This window comes from Pristiophorus japonicus, chromosome 11, assembly GCF_044704955.1.
Source record: "Pristiophorus japonicus isolate sPriJap1 chromosome 11, sPriJap1.hap1, whole genome shotgun sequence".
NCBI lineage: Eukaryota > Metazoa > Chordata > Chondrichthyes > Pristiophoridae > Pristiophorus > Pristiophorus japonicus.
The window spans coordinates 199,306,066-199,332,035 of record NC_091987.1 but is presented as its reverse complement, the minus strand read 5'-3'; the positions used below and the strand labels follow the sequence as shown (position 1 = coordinate 199,332,035).

Below are 25,970 nucleotides of genomic sequence, written 5' to 3'. Positions count from 1 at the left end.
TGTTATAAGTGGACATTGGTATTTATCGGTAAGGTAGCATGTGAAGGTGTTTTTCATTAGTTTAAATCATTTCTAATATTAATTCTACATCATGGGCTCGACTTTGGTCAAACCTAAGTTCCGTCCATTTACCGTCAAAAAGACCGCTAAGATCCTGACGGTACTTAAAGGGCGGAAGTTTGGTGACAAAATGGAAAGAAAACTGCCCGGCAGAAAAAATAGGCGTTACACGCCGATTCTGGGTGGCAGCGGACGGGAGGTCGGATTCTGGGCGGCAAATGCAATCCTCGGCAAAGTAACGGCGAGGCTGGAGTTTCCCCAGGGAGGGCGGAAACGGGGAAAAAAATCTTCATCAAATGAAAAACACACTATGACAAATCCTTCAGAGGACCCTATCCAACAAAATCGCTGCAAAAGAAATAAAGCAAACCATCTCATTAATCTTTTCTTGCAGGTCTTCATACCGACCATTCAGGTAAGACCTGCTTCCATGCAGCAGTCTTTTCTCCTGCTAGAGGGGAGGACTGCTCGAACCAATTCCAGGGGAGAGTGGGCGGGAGGACTTTTTTTGGCGTTGCACGCCAGCACATGCCAGAGGATGCTCCTCCTCACCGCCGGCATGAGGGCCTCACCAAACTCGCTCGGAGGGGAGAGCGCCAAAAAAACAGGCGGCCGGGGGTAGGTTGACCAAGTTCAGGCACATCATATTTTTCCATGTGTAAACTTTTTTGAGATTTTACACTTTCCTCGATTTTGGGTATAGAGGAACAATGTGCAACCTGATCACGTAGTTTAACCGATTGGGAACGGCGAGGATGTAATCATGTGAACAAACGCTTTATCACACAGAAAGAAGTATTCAAGGGTTTTTATGGTGAGGTACCAGAGTGTTTCCAGGGCTGATGGACCAATACCCCAGTAAAAGTCAACACCTTTGGAAGAAACAGGGAGATATGAGGAGATGAAGTAGTAGAAAAAAAATGGCTAGAAATTGCAGTTGGTGGCTTCCTGCGGGCGGATGCCTCTGACCAAAAATGTTTTACGAATGTACCTGGTGGTCCCAGAAGAACGTAGACTTGCGCTCCGAGGCCTAGCTGTGCAGTGCAGCGTAGGGGCCCACGTATTCCTGGAGCATATGTGCAGCCTGGGATCATGTGGGCCGGACCAACCAATGAAAATGGCGTAGCCCCAATCACAGTAATGGTGAGTTCAGTTTTACGGATATCACCAATTCTATGAATGGAATTATATCCAAAAATACAAACATTTTAAATACATTTAAAAAAAACACTTCTCATGTTTAAAATTAATTGAAATTGAATTTAATTAAATGTTTTAGACAAAAATTTATTTTTTTGGATTTTTTTTAACATGTTTTAATAGGACAAGGTCTTTAATGTAAAAATTACTGATAAAATGTTTCTTTCTATCTTTTAAAACTCTTACGCTGGTAAAAACAGGCCTTACCCCTGCTTTTACCAAGTGTAAGAGTTTTAAGGACATTCGCTGGGTAAATAGTCCGCCCACAAAGGCCCTTCTCCCGGGGATGCGTTGGAACTGTCAATTCGCAAGTACTAGATTCCGGAGCATGCGCATTGCGTTCCCTGAACGGCACTTGCGAGGCCTCAACGGGTGTGTGCGCACATCGTACGTGCGCCCGTAGAGACCGCGATTTTGGCCCAATATATCTAAAAAATAAAACAATGAATACAGCAAATGCTGTAACAGGTTTTAAGCCAGATAGCCAAGTAGCAAACTATTCATTTTATATAAATTGTGCATTTATCTCCACAGGTCATAGAAACCTGTATAAAATTATCTTTCATCTTGGATTTTACAGTAATTGTAAAGAAAAATAATTGTTAACCTTTCATTTTGTGATGGGCGCCGTAACCAATTCTAACTTTTTAGTGAATGTTTTGTTGCAACAAACATTAAACAGATTATACAGAAAATGTGATCATACTTTTAGAAGTAATGAATATGTGGGAGTGACTGGAAGACAGCAATCTCATGGAAGGGTTTTGTTGATAGCATAAGCCATGAGAGTGGAGTTAAGTCATTTATAACCATCAACTGAATCCTCAGCCAGCTGGTGCAATCACTTCTATTGGTCTTGCCAACAAATACTGTGATGTTCATGAAGAGGTTTTTGCATTTTGATGTTTTTTTTTGCTGATATTCATTGCCGTAAGAGACATCGTCAACCAGTGCACTCCTCATAGGCGTGTGAAGATAGCCACAAAACGTTACGGCCTAGAAATTGGTCTTGGCTGGTGGCGCAATGAAACTGAATATCGAGTGCTGAGTGTAAATAGGTGGCCGATCCAATACCATCCGTTTTGCGGCATCGTCAGAGACAAATTTCTGGGCCTACAGCTTTAGTCAAACACATTAGGCTGGATTTATGTTATTTTGCCACCTCTGTTCACGCCCCAGAGAGACGGTAATGGCGGAGGAAATGCTTTCCAGGCAGCCAGCTTCCAGCGCCCCGCCGGCAAACTAAGTTGCCGGTTTTGCGGGGGCGCAGTGCAGCACCGTCCGGGAGCGTCGAGCCGGTATGCAACGGCGCCGGTTTCGACCGCACACTGAAATTTGTTGTGCACTGAACCCATAGCGTCCCGCAGGTGGAACTGCCTGGAAATCCAGCCAGTCAGAGCTGTCCCGGCGGCAGTGAGTGGTGGATTTGGTGAATGAGGTAAGTTTGATTGTTTCGTTTATTTTAATTTTGGGAGATTTAGCTTATTGTGGGCTGTTTAAGGTATTGGGAATATTTGCTTTTTTTTTTTGGTTGCGATTTTTTTTGGGGCCACAGAATCCTCTCGGAGGCCAACTCTTTAACAACAGATTTTCAGTTGCTCAGCCAGCCTTGCGCCCTAAAATAGGTGTGTAACATCTCCCTTAGCACCCCGCTCCAAACTCAGGGCCCAGCTGATGAATTTTGTTGCCTGAGGTGCAAACTTTTCTCGGGTGCTATAATTATCACCCCACCATGATTAACGCCCCAAATAACCTCAACCGAAAATCCAGCCCATTGACTACCAATGAATATCATCAATGAATATTTCTCTGCTTGCGCAGCTTCAAATGAATTGCCACCCTTTGTATATACTTGCCCTTAACAAACAATAAGACTACCAATTCATAGATATTTACAATTTTATTTGTGCACAATTAAACAGATGTATACATAGTATACATAACAGCCAATAAACGGTATTTATGCCTTTTGCAATTTAAAAATGCAAAAGAGTAAAATAAATCCCAATAACATATGAACCATCTTTTAGATGGAAGAACAGTAACTGCAGTCCCTCCCAACCAGAACGCAAGTGAAAGGGTTACAGAGTTTGGCATATATGATGTGTTTTTAAAAAAAAAGAAGCACTACCACAATATAAAGGGGGAAATGGAACAAGCCATTAATACGAGGTGACCTTGCATTTTAGCGACTCGGCCACGATACATTAAGAATTCAGACTTTCTCATTATAGTAACGGGGCGGATGAAACAATTCTATAAATGGCTTTTTTTTCGTAAAAGAAATTGAAAAGTTTCCAAACATTATCACAAATGTTTACAGGTAAGGTTATCAAATGTGCAAATGTCGACAAAACAAATAGCACCATAGTTACAATCCTACCACAAAAAAAATAATTAAGTTGTCAGTTTGGTTTTGCATTGATGGTTTTGGAACCCAGTACACATAATAAATAATGTTGCCAGCATACAGAAAATGATTTATGCACCATGGAATATTGTCCCTCTCAGAATAAATTATTATATATAAAACATGGTAGTTTACTAAGAGATACTTGGAAGAGATCATTTTACAAACAGGCTCAGCTACCTACACTGTAATGCTCGAGTTTCGGATAACATCCAAATGTGTTTATATTTATACAGAACTGTATCACAAGCCTAATGCTCTACATTTTCTTTCATAAATACAGTTTTGTTAGAACGTAACACTTTGTAACTGATGACACCAGTTAAACTTGACTAAACGTCACTCAACATGTCATACTATAGTATTACTGGGTAAAATATTCTAATACATTTCACAAAGAACAGATTATCTACCTAATATATTTCATAAAGTAGCACATAAGATTGCCCGTTTACAAATAAACTAACTTCCACATCTCTGAAGTTAAGGATGGTCACCCCTTTTTTCATTGACCCATCAATATATCACATTAGGGCATATATCCCTGCATAATATTGCAGCTGTACCTACATTGGTCCCTGTATTATTTTGTGCTCAATAGTGAATAAAGCACCATCAAGCCATTAAAATCTTTGACTGCTTCCAACTTGGTGACAATCTGCATTGCGTAAGTGCTCAATAGGCAGTCATCACTTCTTACTTATTCACTACATGGTCAATGAAGTCACCAAAACAGTTTAATACCAACTTAGAAATGTCAGAGGTAGACTTCAAACATGTAACTTTCAGGTAATTTCATGCACAATTATGCATCACAGATCTCCATTTTTCCCAATGTGGAGTAGTTTGTTTTCAATATTCCATTTGGATTCAGCAGCAACAGATATCACTGTCACTAAAGGTTACTGGAAACCAATGATCGCCCGCCATTTCTAAAGACTACTCTATCTGAAACAATGTCCACTGATGACTCTCAGCAAGGTCTCACAGTACAAAAGTCCAGCTCTTGTGGCTTCTTCCTTATACTGCAGTGTTCTCTGGGCAAAGCATGCCCAGTATCAGCTTTACATTTGATGAGACGTCTCTTGAAGCCTTTGCCACAACTCTTTGAGCATGGTGACCATCCGCCAATCTCCCACACTGGGCATGGATCTCCACACTGCCGTATGACTTCTGGTTTCTGGGTGGTATCACAATCAAATGCTATTTTACCATGATTGTCTTCACACTCAACAGATCTATGTTGCAGTCCATTTCCACAAGAAACAGAACACTGAGACCATATTCTCACCACCCATTTATAACTGGGTCTTTTATAATCTGGTTGCCTTGTATCAATTTTATTTAATTTGCTCAGACTGTCATTGTTCAGCAAGATTCCTTTTGTGTCTTTTTTATTGGGACTATGTGAAGCTTTATCTTCTTTGTTGTCCTTCGGTAGATAGAAGGAATAGCGAACACGAGGAGGAGTCATTTTTCCAACTGATAGGACTTCAATAACCAATGGTTCCTGGATGGGTCTGAAAGCTTGAAGGCTTTCAACAGAAGTTGCTGTTCCACTATACCGCAACAAGCTTCCCTTTATTACAATGTCCCGTTCCACTGCAGAAACGATGTAGTGGCCATTGAGTATATATTTGCCATGCTCATTTTTAACTGCCAAATAGTTGTCATCATTGGTCATGCCTCTGTATCCTCTTTGCTTGACATCAATGCTGGTGGCTCCAACTGGTATCGTCACAATATAATTATACCCATGTCTGTTGAAAGAAAATATATTTTATTTTATATTAAGTATGCTATGTATTGAAATATTTAATGGGCATCCTTCCTCTTCACCCACCCTCTGCTCCACCTTTGACGATCCCACACAAACTCATTCTCTAAATCTCTTGCATTGTTACATCTCTTTCCTCCTTCAAAAGCTTCCTGAAAATCTGCCTCCTTGACTGATCACCCACCTTACCTTTTCGCCACCCCTAAAAGGTGTTCATTTCCATCTGTGTGAAGAACCTTGGGACATTTTACTATGAAGAAATTGTATGAATGCAAATAGTTGAACTCCCATTGTCATTTTCAAAGAGTAAGACTATTTAGTTATAGCACGTATGTGGTGAGTCATACAGTTAAACATACGGCTGAGAATGAGAAACATTCAATTAGTGGAAGATTGAGAGAGGAACAGGAGAATCTCACCAACAGAGTGCTTTGCCCAGCCTGTTTAATATTAGATACTTTACAAGAAGCAAACACACTCTCAATTACAGACAAAGAAAATAGAACCTTTGGTGATAGTGATAAAATGAATGCCATCAAAACTTAATTCCTTCAAAGGTTTACGGGCTAGAAATGGCGTAGCACCCCGTTTGGGGTGATAACTTTTACGGGAGGGCAAAAGTATTGCCGGGCGCTACACAATTGACTCAGACGGGAACTTCCGCTTTAGCGCTCCATGGGAGAAGTGGAGTGCTAAATCAAACTCTACCACTTTCCTTAGAGCACTAAAGGGAGTGAGAGCGGCGGTATCGGCAGAGCGCTGCACAATGTTCTGTGCAGCACAGCTGGTTTGACCCTTAAAGGGAAAGGCCAATGCTGCGGTCATTGAAGGTTAAGGCTGTATATGGTGTCCGATGGCATCTGCGATATGTGCATAGCAGCCCCAAGCACTCAGAGTTCAGGGCTGATCAATCCCGGGCTTGAAAAAAATCTAAATACAGCACTCTGGGGACATAATTAAATTTTGGCCTAACTGACCACTACTGTCTTTAATTAACGCTCCCAAGTGACCAGCCGAGGTGACAACGCTTCCTGCAACTGCTGTTGTTGACGCCCAGCAATGCTGTAAGGGGCGGAAGCAAATTTTACATCCAGTCCGCTGATAGATGGATGACGTCACGATCTCTGGGGCGCAAGAGATTGAGGTGGTAAATTTTAGCGCCAGCGCAATGATGCCAGGGAAGTTCACGGGCCCCGGTGATTACACGGCGCCCGATCGGGAAGCCCTTAGCGCCCCGTTATTGCCACCCAGAGGCGCAAAGGAGGCCAATTTCTCTCCCTCCTTTAAATCTCTTTAATAATTTTCTAGACTCAATTCCCCATTTAGATTGCCCTTGAGACAAATAGGTCTGTATAAGAAGAGCAACAATGGAGCAGCACAATGGAGATTCAACCCTCTCAGGCATGAAGTAAGGTTCAAATTCTCACCCACACCTCCCCATATGGTGAGCTTAGGTCCCAGTTGTGCCATTATGGGGTATGCTATGTGGAGGCCTCGTGCTGCACACAAGCAAGAAGAGAAAATCATCCAGGGTCTTTAATGTCCCTTACAGCAATATTGGCAGAAACTTGCCAGCAAGTTACCTGCCTATCATTGTGCTTGAGATAATACTTGGTAAGGAAGCCTTAAAAGGAAGAGGGAAAACATATATAAATCAATTAAAAGTGTTGCTACCTGGTATAGGTACAGGAGTAGGCTATTCAGCCCCTCAAATCTGTTCTGCCATTCAATTAAATCATGGCTGATCTGTATCTTAACTCTATTGGTTCAAGATCCCTTATTATCTTTGCCTAACAAAAATCCATCAATCTCAGTTGTGAAATTTTCAATTGACCTAGCCTCAACAGCTTTTTCAGAAAGAGTTTCATATTTCTACTACCCTTTGTGTGAAGAAATGCTTCCTGACATCACCCTTGAACAGTCTAGCTCTAAATTTAAGGCTATGAACCTCTGTTCTGGACTCCCCCACCAGAGGAAATAGTTTCACTCTACCTACCCTATCCACTCCTTCAATCATCTTAGACAAAATTAGATCACACCTTACTCATCTATACTCAAGAGAACACAAGCCTAGCCTATGCAATTTATATAAATGGCCACCTTGTTGTTGACACCCGAACATTCGTGCGCAAAGTTTGGGCCTCCCAGATTTCAATAAATTGAACTTTTCAAAAGTGATGTGCATTTTTTTTGAAAGTATGAAATTCGTTAACATTTTTTTTCCTTTCCAATTACCTTAACTCCTTGGGACACTTACCACTTGTGGTCAGAGCATATAGGCAAATTGGTCACAGGCCTTCAAATCTTGCTCTGACCTGACTGCTAGAATGTGTAACAACAACTCGGGGATGGCTTGCCCACTGTTCCCCCCCCCCTCCTCATTTGGGCACCTAGCTTCCGCTCAGTGTTTCCCGCAGAGTAATGTGCAATATTTGACACCACTAACATCTATCGCGTGTTTTAAGGGCGATTGTTTGAATTGAGCTTCCAGATGATAGTACTAAAAATACACCAGGTGCATGCTTTTGCTTGTTCTAGTTTATCCTCAAACAAGTTTCACTTTCTGGGGAATTTCCAAAGGATTAATGGGCATCCTGTCACTACGAAAATTAATTTGCATAGACTATACCATTCTTCCAATATCAGGATTATGTACCTAATTATGGAAATGACTATTATCTTTTATATAACTGTGAAATTCCAATAGACGCTAATGGCATTTTAGTGGAAAAATATTAAAGTTAAAAGTAATCAAATTGAGATGTAATGAAAAAAGAAAAACGTACATGGGTTTACTGAATAATCCAGAAACCTTCTTGCAGCTTTTGTGATCACCTCCACATATTCCGCATTTGTCAAACTTCTTGTTGGAGCCAAGCTTTCCATCGCACCCAGCTTTTATACACTTTCCTTGGACACATACTGCTGAAGTGTCTGGCATACATGGAGTGCCGTCTACCACCTGGATGTTTGAGAAAGACAGTGTGAATTATGAACCTTTACATCTCATCCCCCGCAGACGAGGCCCCAGTTTTTCAAATTTAGTGATGACAGATAGCCAAGCACTGATTCCTCTTCTGGTCTGTCTTTCTGGCTGGTTGTTTACAATTGTGGAAGTGGGTTTATGATGGATTAGTGACATGAACACCATGTTAGAGACTTTTACATCATTGCAGCCATCTATAGGGAATTTCCAAACACCATTCGTGCTATGCATCATCCCACCTTTGCTGAACAAGGGGAAATAACTTCTTGACACGTAGTCCCAGTGATATAAGGTGGTGCTTCATAAATACAGACATAATTGAAATTATAGACTGGTCAAGGGAATTATAGACCGGTCAGCCTGACATCGGTAGTGGGTAAAATGATGGAATCAATTATTAAGGATGTCATAGCAGTGCATTTGGAAAGAGGTGACATGATAGGTCCAAGTCAGCATGGATTTGTGAAAGGGAAATCATGCTTGACAAATCTTCTGGAATTTTTTGAGGATGTTTCCAGTAGAGTGGATAAGGGAGAACCAGTTGATGTGGTATATTTGGACTTTCAGAAGGCGTTCGACAAGGTCCCACACAAGAGATTGATGTGCAAAGTTAGAGCACATGGGATTGGGGGTAGTGTACTGACATGGATTGAGAACTGGTTGTCAGACAGGAAGCAAAGAGTAGGAGTAAATGGGTACTTTTCAGAATGGCAGGCAGTGACTAGTGGGGTACCGCAAGGTTCTGTGCTGGGGCCCCAGCTGTTTACACTGTACATTAATGATTTAGATGAGGGGATTAAATGTAGTATCTCCAAATTTGCGGATGACACTAAGTTGGGTGGCAGTGTGAGCTGCGAGGAGGATGCTATGAGGCTGCAGAGCGACTTGGATAGGTTAGGTGAGTGGGCAAATGCATGGCAGATGAAGTATAATGTGGATAAATGTGAGGTTATCCACTTTGGTGGTAAAAACAGAGAGACAGACTATTATCTGAATGGTGACAGATTAGGAAAAGGGGAGGTGCAAAGAGACCTGGGTGTCATGGTACATCAGTCATTGAAGGTTGGCATGCAGGTGCAGCAGGCGGTTAAGAAAGCAAATGGCATGTTGGCCTTCATAGCAAGGGGATTTGAGTACAGGGGCAGGGAGGTGTTGCTACAGTTGTACAGGGCATTGGTGAGGCCACACCTGGAGTATTGTGTACAGTTTTGGTCTCCTAACCTGAGGAAGGACATTCTTGCTATTGAGGGAGTGCAGCGAAGGTTCACCAGACTGATTCCCGGGATGGCGGGACTGACCTATCAAGAAAGACTGGATCAACTGGGCTTGTATTCACTGGAGTTCAGAAGAATGAGAGGGGACCTCATAGAAACATATAAAATTCTGACGGGGTTAGACAGGTTAGATGCAGTAAGAATGTTCCCAATGTTGGGGAAGTCCAGAACCAGGGGTCACAGTCTAAGGATAAGGGGTAAGCCATTTAGGACCGAGATGCGGAGGAACTTCTTCACCCAGAGAGTGGTGAACCTGTGGAATTCTCTACCACAGAAAGTTGTTGAGGCCAATTCACTAAATATATTCAAAAAGGAGTTAGATGAGGTCCTTACTGCTAGGGGGATCAAGGGGTATGGCGAGAAAGCAGGAATGGGGTACTGAAGTTGAATGTTCAGCCATGAACTCATTGAATGGTGGTGCAGGCTAGAAGGGCCGAATGGCCTACTCCTGCACCTATTTTCTATGTTTCTATGTTTCTATGTTTCTATGTTTCTACTGCCCATCTTCTTATGCCAGCTTACACAGATAAATGTGAGGTATTACATTTTGGTAGGAAGAATAGGGAGGTCACTTATTACTTGGAGGGTGCGAGTCTGGGTGGGGTAGAGGAACAAAGTGATCTGAGTACAAATATACGAATCACCGAAAGTTGCGATGCAGGTTAGCAAGGCCATTTAAAAAAAAAAGCAAATCTAGCATGAGGGTGTATTTCTAGAGGTATAGAATTGGAAAGTAGGGATGTTGTGCTAAGCCTGTATCGAACCTTGGTCAGACCACACTTGGAGCATTGCATACAGTTCTGGTCGCCATATTATATTATAACAAGGATATAGAGGCACTGGAGAGGGTGCAGAGAATATTTACAAGGATGATACCAGAAATGCAAGGGTATACATATCAGGAAAGGATGAATTGTCTGGGTCTCTTTACCCTTGAAAAAAGAAGGCTGAAGTGTGACCGAATAGAGGTCTTTAAAATTATGAAAGGTTTTATAGTGTGGATACAGAGAGAATGTTTCCACTTGTGGGAAAGAGCATAACTAGAGGCCATCAATATAAGATAGTCACCAAGAAATCTAATAGGGAATTCAGAAGAAAATTCTTTACCCAACGAGTGGTGCAAATATGGAACTCGCTACCACAGGGAGTGGTTGAAGCAAATAGTATCGATGCATTTAAGGGGAGTCTAGACAAGCATATGGGCGGGAAGGGATTAGAGGGTTATGCTGATAGATTTAGACGAGGAAAGACGAGAGGAGGCTCAAGTGGAGCATTAACGCCAGCATGGACTGTTTGGGCCGAATGGCCTATCTCTGTGCTGTATATCCTATGTAATCCAATGTAGGTTGATATTATAAGCAAAGGGGAACACAGGGACAGTCTAATATTGTCTTAGATAAAGTCTAAAGTGCTTTTTGTTTTAAAGTAGTGTCTGATCTTGATATTTACCTATCAAAGATTGCTAAAAGAGTAATATTTTTAAATATATATATTCAGTTCCAGAATTTTAGTAGAAATAAGATAGAAGTGTAACGGTAGGTTTACATGGAATAAAAAGTTGCCTCTATATCAACTAAAATGAAAATCAGATTCCAAAACAGATCCAGTTTAACGACGATCATGGCGTAATGATAAGATAAAGAAAGGCTTATTAATCATGCGATAAAGAGGCTCCATTCTTACTACCTCCATCTGCCGGCCATATGTGCTGGGTTAGTAAGCTCCCTACCAGAGTGTTAGGCTGGGCATCCCGCCACAGAGAAAAAAAATCACACACTGTCTTGACCAAAGTACACCTCCTGTCAGCTGGACCACAGGGTGGAATTAGGCTTATTCACCCACACTTTCAGCCAAAGTCAGAATACCTAAAACAAAGTGAATTTTAAGGGAGCAGGAGAAGCCAGCAGAAAATTGGGGGAAATAACTAAATAGATGGGAGGTGTGGTGTTTTGAAGGTTACCTCGATTATGCAGCCATGATCTTATTGAATGGCGGAGCAGGCTCAAGGGACCGTATGGCCTACTCCTGCTTCTATTTTTTATGTACTTATGTTCTTAGACAGCTATTAGTGTTAGAATCATCGTAAGAAACTTTGATAGGAGGTTTGGAACACTAGCCTAGATAGAAAAATGGTCTTCTCTTGCCTAATGCAATACTAGTATTATCAGATGGGACTTCTCATAGCTACAAAAAAAAGGAACTTTGTGTCCTTCAAGCAAACAAATTATATGACAAATCGGTATGAATTTGCAATGCTAATGTTATATCATTGCAATAAGTTTGGAATAATAGATTATAGGAGTGAAGTCTTATGAATTGGAAGCGGTGAAAGTTTTATACAACTGTTCAAATTTTAAAAATTTGCAAAAATATCTATTATGAATGTCATGTGTGCTCTGGTCTTAAAACATAACATTGAAGTATCTCATATGCTTACCTTGGGTGCAAGAACGTAGAAGTATCCAGTACCATTCGCTCTGCATACAAGTTTGCATTTGTCCTTGGGGGAAACCCCTGAATATTTGGGAACCCACACAACAGATGGTGCAAGTCTGTTTGTATTCACATTGTATCCATTGAAGGATTCACACTGCTCCTCTCTGAAACTTTTACCTGCGATTCAAGCACAGACCAAACACAACCATAAATAGACAGTCAGAAAGGGTTAAATATAGATGATCACATCTGCAGTGTGGCAATATTCTTCCTTCACCATCGGCATATAATTCAGGACCTTTGCAGGTTCAAGAGGATTCTGAAACTTTGTCATGAATGAAAGAAGACTGGCTGGGGCTGGTAGAGCAGATGTTGCCGCAAGTCCATAGGCAGTCCCTCGGAATCGAGGAAGACTTGCTTCCACTCTTAGAATGAGTCCTTATGTGGCTGAACAGTCCAATACGAGAACCACGGTCCTTGTCACAGGTGGGACAGATAGTCATTGAGGGAAAGGGTGGGTGGGACAGGGTTGCCGCACGCTCTTTCCGCTGCCTACGCTTGTTTTTTGCACGCTCTCGGTGATGAGACTCGAGGTGCTCAGCGCCCTCCCGGATGCACTTCCTCCACTTAGGGCGGTCTTTGGCCAGGGAATCCCAGGTGTCAGTGGGGATGTTGCACTTTATCAGGGAAGTTTTGAGGGTGTCCTTGTAACGTTTCCTCTGCCCACCTTTGGCTCGTTTGCCGTGAAGGAGTTCCGAGTAGAGTACTTGCTTTGGAGGTCTCATGTCTGGCATGCGAACAATGTGGCCTGCTCAGCGGAGCTGATCATGTGTGATCAGTGCTTCAATGCTGGGGATGTTGGCCTGGTCGAGGACGCATTGCTGTTGTGATCAAAGTGCTCTCACAGAGACGCCAGAGCCCATGACTTAATGTGATCGGGAGTCTAACCTGTGCTGTCCACTAGCACTGTTGCCAAAATGCTACCTGTCTCATGCCAATACCTGCAGTATAGTGAGGGCATAGATGTGAATTCAACCCCTTCATCCTGTAAGGATAAGTAACTTCTCCCAGACAATGTCAATGGCATATGCTGTTTAAACAAAACCATTGAGAATGAACAAAAGGGGGAAAGAAAAACAGGAATGTTATTGTTTTGGTGGGGATAGTTTAACAAATGTCATTGCTAGGAGGTCCTGCACAACAGTACAGTTCTATTGCTGTATGACTTGACTGGAAATAGCTGGGTCTGAGCCAATTGTTTCAAACAGATCCCTCAATGCACTCTATGTTCAGTTTCATGACAGGGACAGTTTGAGTGTCATAAGTGTACTTTGCACACACAAATGAAAACATTTTTTTTAATTATTTGTACTATTTGACATTAGAGGATACGTGTAGACATCCCATACACAGTTGTGGTATTATCGAAACTGAATACAAGAATGATTGAATTTATCACAGCACTATTGAGAATTTTCTGGGCCTTCAATAGTTAACATCCCCACTGCAGTAGACAAATGTGGTTTCCATTGGTGAAAATGCTTCCATCAGTGTCTGAGAATTTATTAATACCTACAACATAAGGAAAGATTCTTCCCCAAACTACCTACCATCTGATACCTATTTTTCATTTACATCCACTGATGTGAAATGAATAATACGTCTTGGATGGCCCTAGTGTATCACATCGTTATGCAAAAAGATCCAAAGTCACATGCTGTCTTCTGACAAGTTACAGTTAAAAAAATCCAGCAACACTTCCTTTCGTGAGAACAAGCTGGTGTGCAACACATCAAACACTTCTATCTTCTAATACTCTGCAGTCCTAGTCCTGACACTTTAATCTATTCAACGAATCAGGAATGATGCCACATTGGCTCACGTCCAATTATACATCTAGCCAGAGTTCACGCTATTTAAATGACCAGCATATAAACTTTGCAATTTAGTGACCAGAATTACTGCGTCAACAATTCTCCATATTTGGGCACTCACCCACACCAATTCATATCAGGAGGAGAAAGATATTTATAAAAGGTGTCACATTCCATAGCCTCTGAGCATTGTATAGAATGCACAAAACAATGTCAGCACCTCTCAAGGAATTAGCATATAATTGCCAAGTCTTTGCCAGACATTAGCCATGTATATTCCAAAGGAAGTACAGAGGTACAAAATAATTACTGAGCCTTTAAGGAAGAAACAACTTTTACTGATTTATTTTCAAAAATCTCTTCACCACATCCACCTTCAGAAATGCACTTTAGTAACATTATTTAATTACATGAGGAAAGTTGTATTATAAGTAGGTAAAATAGGGATGCGGCATAATTTTTCGTTGATATAAATTCAAACGCATAAGGCTATTCAGCCCCTTTAACTCACCCTTCCTACAGTCACGGTATCTAACTACCACTTGAATGATTCCAAATTATTTTGCCTCCTACCCGGAGGGTGTTCCAGGTATAACACAACATGAAAATACAATGCTTTTTCTTTTATTATTAAATTCCTTGGCCTTGGATTATCAACATATTTCGAAAAAGAAACTCTTCTGGTGATGCCACAAAAATCAAACTCATAAGCCTTAAAGGCACCTATTAACAGTGATAAAGTAAAGGTTGGTGCAATGAATGGAAGAGACCAACACCAATGGAAAAGCCTTTGCAGTTAATTATGTCACGACAATCTCTTGATAATGATTGGTAATAAATCAGATGCCCCACTATCTGTTATTCCATACTTAATGTGAATAAGGATATTGGACCTATATAGGCTTCATAGCCCTTCCAAAACATTCTTAAAGAGGTCATTCTTTTCCCATTTTCTTTTACAACTAAAGTATTAACAACTTCATATAAAGAGCTGTATCAGCATCAAGCATTTCTTGGTCAGGGTTAGCATGAGTCAGATACAAAATAAAGCTCTCTCCTTGGCTCCAGCAGTGCACATTAAATCAAACTTCAGAACAGTGCCACATACTTCATCAGTGTGAATTTTCCTCGGCCTTGCTATCCTTAGGGCCTCTCTGGGCTTAGCTATCAAATAGTCAAGGTTTCTGCTATCAATATGGGCTAGAGCCCCAATGGTGAAAGGACAGTGTTCTTTCTAACCCATTAAACCATTTTCAATTCAGAACGGAGTGGGAAATTAACTTTGAGCCAAGGGAATAATGTCAGGAAAATGGTTCTAGCTTTCTTGAGTAAGCTGCGGATCAAATTACATAGGCTTAATTATCCTTTTTTGCTCTTACTCTTAGTAAAGTTAGTACTATAGGACCCAAATTTGGTCAGAATCAGCATAACAAACTCATCAGCCTTAAAGGTACCTATTAAGAGTGATAAAATAAAGATTGGTGCAATGAATGGGAGAGACGAACACAAATGGAAAAGCCAAATTTGGCCACTACAGATTTCTGGTGCACTCAGCAGCGGTGTGCCGATTTTGTAGAACTCCAAGGGTACCAAAAATCTTGGCCACTGAAAACAGTGCCGGGACCTCTGCACACGCACACTAGAGTGCGTGCACATACGCAGTAGCTCCTAGCCGCCAGAATCTGAGTGTGTGAGACGCAGGCTATGTGGGAGGGGCCAACGCTCGCCGTCCCTATCCCGGGCCAAATGGCCTGCCGCACTGGCCGGCCGCTGCCTTCCCGTGCTGAGGGCTACAAGAGACAGGTTGGTTGGGTGGGTGGGGGGGAAAAGAGTTTTGACCCACCAACCCCCACCCCCAGCCTGCTGTCTTGAGTCTTCTCCCCCACCCCCGTTCAGCTGCCGCGTTCTCTAGCACCTATCCCAGGCCGAAGGGACTCCCGCATGGCCGGCTGCTCCGAGTTTATTTGAAGGTAGGATTTACTTCAATTCTTTATTTGTTAATTTAATTATTTATTTCAGTTCTTTTTTTTTATTGAATGCTTATTACTTTTTGTGCTTTGTTTGGTGCTTGGTGGTGCTTTTACTTGCGCCGATTCCTTAACTCTAGGTTTTTCAGTGCAGACAGAAGTGGCACATACTCTGGCCTAAGTTAGTTTGGAGCAACTATTTGCTGGCCAACTCGCTTAAATGGCCAAAATAGGCGTAAGTGGCTGGGTACGCCCCCTTTTGGGAAAAACTAATTAACTCACTTACACTGACACAAATTAAATGGCCAGAATGGCAACTAAAGAGATACTCCAGAAAAATCAAGTTGCTCCAAAAAAAAAACGGAGCAACTCCTGGGGAAATTTGGGCCCATAAATGTATACAACAGAATGGCTCTAGTATGCTAACATTATATGAAAAATGTAACAGTTATTAAAAGTTGGATAAAGAAACAACCCAATATGTCTCTAATAACTGTCTTACCATTGTCAGGGCATGGATCCAAATTGCAGGATCGGTACTTGACACGGATCCCTTCACAATATCTTCCACCATTGGCAGGGGTTGGTTTGTTACATTCCCTCTTGGCAAGCTGTACACCACCTCCACATGTTCGTGAACATGATCCATAAGGACCCCATTTTCCCCATCTCCCATCGACCTGTAATAAGAAGTGGTGAACAATATTCATCTAAACCTTCATCCTTGTACCACAAATTATATAACTGAAGCCAATATTGTAAAATAATACAGGCTGACACCATTATTAACTTTAAATGAAACCCAGATGTAAGTGAACAATTTTAAAAAATCCATTTTAAAGCAGAGTTGATTGGGCTTGCTATTGCTAAATCATTGTGAATGCCAAAAGATTTTATGATGCTGTGATCAATTCCTGCATTATTTTCATACATTACACTCTAGATGAATAAACATCTAATATTACTGAAATGAGATTGTCAGGACTGACCATTCTGATTTGCTTTGATGTGGACCCAATGCTAAGAAATAATGACCGCTACATCCAGCCAACCGCAGCATGTCAAAGGTAATATTTCCATGTTGAAGAGCAATTTGGAAGCAAGCCTTCTGTGGCCAATTATTGTTATTAGTGGTGCTTATCTATTCATAAGGGACTTTGACCCAGGAGTTCCCGAATCACACCAGCAGGAGTGGTTCTGGAGTGCACGTTTTCAAGTTTACCAGGTTTAGGAGCTTCCTTAACGTTCCCATTATCCTAGTAAAAGTATTGTCAGCTAAACAGTCATCAACCTTTAATAAAATATAACACCATCTAATCTATTTAAAGGAGTGTGCAGTTTAAATGTTTATCAAAAAACAAAAGCCCTTATTCCCTTTCTTTTCGAGTCAATTGTGTCGTTTTGCAGGCCACATAAGAAGAGTATTAGCTCCAATCTCACATTATTGACATTAAAAACTGTCAATGTGCTTGTTGTTCACCTACACACCTCAGTTCAGGTAATTATTTGCAAACTTGGCCAAACGATTAGCATGCTTCTCATTTCAAAATGTCCTTTTGTTAATATAAAGCGAGATTTATTTTAAATCCCCAACTACCTGCCTCGGTTTCAAAATTCTCATCCTTATTTTCAAATCCCTCCATGGCCTCACCCCTCCCTATCACTGTAATCTTCTCCAGCCCCACAACCCCCCGGGATGTCTGCGCTCCTCTAATTCTGCCCTCTTGAGCAACCCTGATTATAATCGCTCAACCATTGGTGGCCATAGCTTCTGTTACCTCGGCCCCAAGCTCTGGAACTCCCTTCCTAAACCTCGCCGCCTCTATACCTCTCTTTCCTCCTTTAAGACACTCCTTAAAACCTACCTCTTTGACCAAGCTTTTGGTCACCTGCATTAATTTCTACTTATGTGGCTCAGTTCAAATTTGTTATCTCATAATACTCCTGTGAAGTGCCTTGGGATGTTAAAGGCGCTATATAAATACAAGTTGATGTTATTGTTGTATATAACTTAGAGCAATTGCGATGGATCAGTTATACATATATCTACACTAAATGACTGTTGCACAACACAGTATTTACTGTGTGATTATTTAAATTGCATTACATCCATTTACTATTTTAAATCTGCCAACATTTTAAATATACATTTTCAAAGGTTGGTTCCAAAGATAACTAATTAATTTTACTGAATCTTGTCATTATAAAAGGCCATTACATTGAAAATGCATCTGCATCTTTTTCTCAGCATATCAGATTTAAAAAAATCATTTTTTATTATATTTAACCATATTGCCTGCTGACAGTAGAATGAGAAGAGCTATTTTTCGACATTATGACATAAACAAGTGTATTGGTCCATTGGGCATCCCTGAGGGATAACTGCAGCACTGTAAGACTGATGGGCTTCTGTGCTTAAATTGTTAGATGCCATGCAAGATTTCCATACTCATTACATTTAATTGGTGTCTATTTTATGAGTTATGAACTCTTAGCAGGTTAGCTGTCTTATGACATTAATGACTTAGCATTAGGACCATGTAGGAAAACTTCCTGCCAACTATGATCACCAACATATTTAATGAAACTCAAATGTCCTACTTCCCAGATTTTCAAGTGCAATTTGACACAAGTAAAAAGTAACTAATTTATAGAATAATGTTGAAGTGTATATATTTAATGGTGTAACAAGTTGCACCCAGAGGCAATTGTAGCAAGGACAGATATCTGTTGAAACTGAAACAAAAATGATCAGAGGTCAGTGATGCAAGGTTATTGATTATGTTTTGCAGCCAACCATTGAGGAACTAGAGCTAGAATATTTTCTTACATGTTACTTACTATATTCATTGTGAGTGAAGTGAAACATTGTAATCAAATGAAGCCAGTAAGCGTTTGTGGGCCGAGCACCACGATTAGGTGCATATCACAAAATATCCAAGTTATGCCTGATTTAACATTTTTATTTTGTGAAATTATTATGCATAGACAAGACACTCATAAAATGTACTCTAGATAGATTGTATGATCTAAACTAACTACAACAGCAATTAGAAATAAGGGGGCTGGAATTGCTCCTTTTTTTGCGTCCTGTTAGTGCCACCAGTAGGTGCTAACAATTGCCTTCTTGACCGGGGCCGTGCGGCAGTGGCATCTGGGGCGAAATTGCCCGCGAGAGTTTGGCTGCGATTTGGAGTTAGTGCTGCGATTTGCACTCCGGGCTGGCACACATTCGGCAATGACGTCATCGTTGCACTCACCGACCCTTCACCATCCCACGCCGACCCCTTTTCGCCCCGCAGGGGAAATTGCCCCGCAGGACACATGGCGGGTGTGTGCCGATGTCCGGGGCACCCCTTAAAGGGGAGGCCGTGTGCGCCATGGGCCGCCATTTTTGATTGCCGGACGACATTTCCGTTGGCCTGACAAGGGCGGCCCTCTTCTCGACCGGGCTGCCATCATGCAGCATGGCACTTCTCTTTGCGTGCGAGATTGTCTCTGGTGGGCCAGCTAACCGCAGCACCGCACTGTTGCTCGGGAGCACCTGAGACAGCGCTCCGCCTCGTTTGAGGAGCGCAAAGGGTAATTCCACGCTAGGGGCAGGACGTCCGCCCCGGGCTGGAACTGACCCGGGCCCAGAAAGTTATGGCCTTGGATTTCGGCCCCAAGGACTCTATTCATACGAAGGATAAAAAGGAGCACATGCCAGTGAATGTCTGAATACAAATATCTAGTGTGAAATGAAAAAAGAAATGGAGTGCTGCACACACACAAAGTTCTCTTCTAATGGTAATTATTCATTGACCTTACCTTGTACTTTGTCACATCATGGGTTGCCACACAGACACCTTTCATGCAGAACTTTCCATCCCCACAGTTCGTTCCATCTGCCCATGGGAAGTGTCTTGTCTGGCACACCAGCTGCCCACGGGCTTTTCCAGTGCACCACAGCTTCAGGCAAGGCTGCATGTATGGGCACGGCTTCGAGTTAATGCCGAACGCTAGTTCACACTGTCTGTTCAAGTTATAGCTTTCTCCCGGTAAGCTATCGGGTAATGAAATAGGCTTCATCGGCTCATCGAGTAGGCAGTCACCTGCGGATGGAAGAGATTAGCCACTGACATTCCATAGTCACATATTGTTATAATTAAAATCAAATTTGGCTTTCTCCTCAGGAAACTTAATACTGCATAAAAACCACTAACAATTCACTCATATCTGCGTTGGTTGTATATGACTGACAGTCAGGTATGTTCTAAACTGTGGAAGTGGTATACTTTTGATAACAGATGATCAAATCTATTTTGTAACTCCTGCTAGTGATAGAGGAGCCAATATTCATGTTCCAAATATCTGGAATGACTACATCAAACATACAAGTTAAATAACATGCAGTGCTGGTCCTATATGTACCGGTATCAACATTCATTTACATGGTGTGCATTATATAAGATACAATCAAAAATTATACATTATTTATTTTAAGGAGGTGACAAATATTAATTCAATGTTTTGCAAATATTGAATGGTTCCATAAGTTAGCATTTCAACTAGCTACTGTCAAAACAGTGAAAATGTAAGAATCCATTACAACCTTTATGATCTTCACCCTCACCCCCATAAGAGAATCCAGATTCAGATGTTTCTAGTAGTTTTGCCACTATCTTGAGTTCTGACCAAATGATACAACTGTTGTGAACAGGAATTACCAACTACACCATTCTTTAATCCTTGTGATGATCTGCATCTGTCTCAAATCTATAACTCGAGGTCTGAAGCAATGATTCAATGCCTTTGACATTCTCAGTGCTATTTCTCAAGTTTAAATAACATTCAAATTTAACTCCAATTAAGTAATCTGAATAATGTATTTACAGAAGGCAAATAGGATGATACAGCACAGAAGACAGCCATTCAGCCCATTGTGCCTGTACCCGCTCTTTGAAGGAACTATCCAATTCGTCCCACTCCCCCACTCTTTCCCCATAGCCGCAATTTTTTTTCTGTTCAAGTATTTATCCAATTCCCTTTTGAAAGTCACTATTGAATCTGCTTCTACCTTTCAGGCAGTGCGTTCCCAATCATAACAACTCACTGCATTAAAACAAATTCTCCTCATCTCCCCTCTGGTTATTTTGCCAATTATCTTAAATCTGTGTCCTCTGGTTACTGACCCTCCTGCCAATGGAAAAAGCTTCTCCTCATTTACTCTATCAAAACCCCTCAATATTTTGAAGACCTCTTAAATCTTTCCTGAAACCTTCTCTGTCCTAAGGAGAATTATTCTCGAATCTCTCCACATAACTGAAGTTCCTCATCCCTTGTATAATTCTGGTCAATCTCCTCTGCACTCTCTCCAAAGCCTTGACATCCTTCCTAAAGTATGGTGCCTAGAATTGGACACAATACTGCAGCTGAGGCCTAACCAGTGATTTATATGACAATTTAATATACAAACGGAAATAACATTACATAAATAACGAGTCTAAGACAATGAAATCCATTGTTGAGTCAATGTAGGGAAAGGCTAGAACTGTCATTGATCCAGCACATCATGTTCCATACTTTCCCTCCTTAGGAATGGAGAATCCTCTACAAAATAGTCTCTGTTACATGAAATATAATTTCCCTCCTTATTTTTAATTACCATAAATCTTATCCATGTTTGATTTCTATTAAAGTTTTGCTTACTTGGAATGTTTTTATTTTTAAAAAATCCTGTTTTATGATCCAAGGAGCACAGCTGCACATGTACTAATCCTTACCAATGAGAAATTGCACCATATGGGATCTCAAATCACTTAAACTTTGAAACTATCTGGCTCAATTAGACTTTGAATTTAAACAGCTGTCCGTGTCAAGCAACCTGAACAGAGCCTCTGAACTCTGCTTGGTTCATTCCATCCTAAAACTATTAGCTCAGCAAATATTCCACCAGCAGCAACAGGATTAATAATATTGTGCCATGTGATTATTATCAGACACACAATAGCTGCTGCAGCCCCACCCTGCAGGTCATCAGTTGTTGCCAAGCAGCATTGTATTTTCAGCTCTTATAACATTGGATGCTTGGCCAGCTAGTGCTTGTCGCCAATCATTCCATCAGTCTCTGCAAAGTCAACCTTATCATGCTCATCACTCAATAGTCTTTGTTTCCCTCATTCCCTACTATAGGAATTTCTCCATCCAAGCTCCCACAAATCCCCTACATCTTACACCTTTGACTAGAGTTCAAATCAATTAAAAGCAATGGCCTGGAATTTGTGGTCATCAAAATGTGAAGACGTTCACTATTGGCCTCGAAGTACGCCTCGCACAAGGATCCCACAATCTCTGTGTCAAGAACTGAACCAAATCCCAAAGTTGCGGTCAGTTGCCATTTCGCCATCATCCCAACCGCAAAATCCGAGCCATTAATATTACATTTCCACTCAGTGATTCTTCACTCGGGTACCAAGGTGTTGCAATATTATTTCTATAGATGGTCATACTTCTTAGTTTCCATATCAATATATGCATTCCAATCTAAACACGTTAACACAATTCATGTTGTGTTTAAAATAATGGGATAAATATCTCAACACTAGATATTTAATTTAACTCTGAATTCAAATACCTTCCATTCTTTCCCTTTAAATATAGTTGGTTGCCTGCTTAAAATAACTAGTTTGAAAAAAGTAAATAAATATAATTGCATGTTCCTGAGCAGAATACCTAATGTGTTTGTGTATTTATAGTGCCACCTGCGTGATGGAAGGTAGTCAAAGCAATCCCTTTATAAGGTTTCCCGAAAATTAAGCCTTCATGATATCATAATGTGTATTCAACAAAATCTCAACTTTCAATCAAATCAAATTTGAAATGAGTCTGAGTGACTCCTTCGAAAACATTGATACTGTAACTCCAACGACTATGCATTTTAGTCAAGTAACACTGCTGTTCATTTGCACATCAGCCAAGATTAAATTGATTTAATAAAATTATTCCACTCCTTGACTAAATCAGCAGAAAACAAAGCTATCTTGTTAAATTGAGTTTTAAACATTCACTTTCTCTACATAAAAAGATGACAAAGTAGAATTCATGCATTCAGCAATTCTATACCGTTTTTAAAATTATACTTTGAACTTGCTAGTTCCGTTTACATATCTGTAAATTATCTGACTGAATTATTATGCACATTGAAAATGCCAAAGTAGTGCCAAACTGTAGGCAGTTTTGTGCTTTGTGAACTCATGTCCAGTAAAAACTTAGTTAAGATCACCCAAATTCATTTTACAGAGGATCTTTTACAATTGCCAAAGGTATTTTTGATCTTTCTAGTCTAGATTCAAACCCAAGGTCCAGAAGTGAATGAACAATGTGCCACTCAATTCCCTCCAACCCAACCTTATTAAGTTACATATATTTGGCTAGAAATTCCTCTATAGATTACATTTATAGTAAGTGCATGAAATGGATGTAATTCCATGAGAAATATTCAGCCAAGGAACTTGTGACAGGACATCTTCACACAGTATTTAGTTTGAAATAGATTACATTACATTATTGCTTTTAATAGGATAAACTGTCGTCAAAGTGAAATAAATAAGTAAAGATTATTGCAGCCAGGGATAGAGGACATTATTTTTTCTCCCTGTAGAGCTCCGTTATGCAATGGACTTATCTGTAACAGGTCTCTTGTACAATACTTTTGAGTATAAGGAATCTCACTGATTAATACCTGTACAAGTGTTGGTCCATTCAGGTTTTTAGCATTCGCCGTACAGAACTGAAAACAGCTGTACAGAAACAAGAAGAGGAGGGGTGGGCCGAACCAAAACCAACCTCACTAAAAATACAAGTCGGCTTAGGTGTTCGAAAACCATTCATGATGGATCTCAAGATTGAAATGTCCCATCAAGTATAACTTATGCTGCTTGCCAACTGAAGTGCGATTATTTTTCTGCCAAGAAATTATATTTTAAATTTTACTAAAGAGGAATTCTGCAATTAGAAAAAAAAAGCCCTGCATTTCTGGGCACTTATTCTGGATTTACTCATGCATTTTTCTCCTCTTTTACATAGTGCCTTTGGAACGTCGTTATACTCGATGTTGCATTTTGCAATAATATCAATAAACGGTTTTGCTAATCTCCGAGGTAGTAACCCATTTAAAATAAGGATCACAGTATTACCCATATTATGAATTGAACCATTAAAAAAGAATGTATTCACATTGTAGCTGCTGACCTGAACTGGCCTACTATCAGATGAATGAGTTTGAAAGAGATAAATGATTGAACAGGACTTGTAGCATATATTTTCTGATTGGCAAAGTCCAGTTATGAACCATTAGTAATTCATATTACATTCTTCTCTAGTCTTTTTTTTTTAAAGACAGCTGCTAACCCATTTCATGTTCAACAGCTGATCTCATGCACCAAATCCCCACTTAATGGTTGGCATGTAGTGTGGTTAGAATGCATTGTTTTCTGAATTTTTTTGCTTCCCTACAATGGATCTATTATTTGAGATGCAGAATTCCCCTTTAGAAAAATTAAAAATATAATAATACGATAGTGTTCCATTCTGATGCTTGGCAGAAAAATAATCGCAGTTCAGTGGGCAAGCAGCATAACTTATACTTGATGGACCATTTTAATCTTGAGATTCATCATGAATTCAACTGCTTTTCGAACACCTAAGCCAACTTGTATTTTTAGTGAGGTTGATTTTCTTCCCAACCCTACCCTTCTTGTTTCTGTACAGCTGTTTTCAGTTCTGTACAGCGAATGCTAAAAACCTTTGAGGGGGTAACGGTTCAGCCCACAAAGAACAACAAAGCAAATGAACTGTATTGTTCTTCATGAAATTCTGTTGTGAACAGAAAGTGGAAGAGGCGGACTATTCCTATAGAATCATAGAATGGTTACAGCACAGAAGGAGGCCATTTGGCCCATCGAGCCTGTGCCGGCAAGTTATTAAACACATTTAAAATTCATGTAGGCTTTGCCATGCAGCAATGGTTTCCTACTTACCATGCCCACTATCCAAGAAGTCTGTGATGATTGCTGCGCTGCACACTGACCACGGTTTAGAACGATCAATATGTATGAGGGTTGGAGACATCATGTGATTATCTTTCAGCTTCCCGAACACATTTTCACACGCCTTGACGTTGTCGTGTGGCATATTAAACACATGGCCTAAAACCAAAAGACAAAAGAACTTCAAATCAAAATGCGGTCATACAGATCCTGTCAGTTACTGGAGATCCTTTAAGGTAAGAACATAAGAAAAAGGAGCAGGAGTAGACCATTTGGCCCCTCGAGCCAGCTCCGCCATTCAATAAGATCATGGCTGATCTGATCTTGGGTTCAGCTCCACAGAATCCTTCACTCCCCCCTTATCGTTCAAAAATCTGTCTATCTCCACCTTAAATATATTCAATGACCCAGCCTCCACAGCTCTCTGGGGCAGAGAATTCCACAGATTTACGATTCTCTGAGAGAAGAAATTCCTCCTCATCTCAGTTCTAAATGGACGACCCCTTATTCTGAAACTATGCCCCCTAGTTCTAGATTCCCCCATGAGTAGAAACATCCTCTCTGCATCTACCTTGTTGAGTCCCCTCAGAATCTTATATGTTTCAATAAGATCATCTCTCATTCTTCTAAACTCCAATGAGTATAGGCCTAACCTGCTCAACCTTTCTTCATAAGTCAACCCCCTCATCTCAGGAATCAACCTAGTGAACCTTCTCTGAACCGCCTCCAATGCAAGTATATCCTTCCTTAAATTCGGAGACCAAAACTGTATGCAGTACTCTAAGTGTGCAGATGGTTAGTTTTCTATCAAAAGAGACTGCTAAATATTGTAGGATAGTGTACGGTCAGAAAGTACACCACTTAATGGCCCCAAGTTTCGTGCCGCGGCGAAAACGGCGCACCTCCGAGGTGGGAGCCTGTTTTTCGCGCCGAAAACTGCGCCTAAAAAAAAGTCCA

At 40.8% G+C, this 25,970-nt stretch overlaps 1 protein-coding gene across 1 annotated transcript in view; it reads right to left on the bottom strand.

The window, feature by feature from the left end:
* Window positions 1-3,147: 3,147 nt before the first annotated feature.
* LOC139276431 (A disintegrin and metalloproteinase with thrombospondin motifs 15-like) overlaps window positions 3,148-25,970 on the bottom strand; it is a 54,477-nt gene continuing 31,654 nt past the window's right edge. The window contains exons 4-9 of the mRNA XM_070894410.1: window positions 25,005-25,172; window positions 19,795-20,078; window positions 16,487-16,664; window positions 12,145-12,320; window positions 8,234-8,409; window positions 3,148-5,430 (exon numbers count right to left, since the gene is read on the bottom strand). Of these exons, the coding sequence (XP_070750511.1) occupies window positions 4,644-5,430; window positions 8,234-8,409; window positions 12,145-12,320; window positions 16,487-16,664; window positions 19,795-20,078; window positions 25,005-25,172 (1,769 nt within the window). The 3' untranslated portion in view covers window positions 3,148-4,643. The remainder of the gene's footprint in view (window positions 5,431-8,233; window positions 8,410-12,144; window positions 12,321-16,486; window positions 16,665-19,794; window positions 20,079-25,004; window positions 25,173-25,970) is intronic.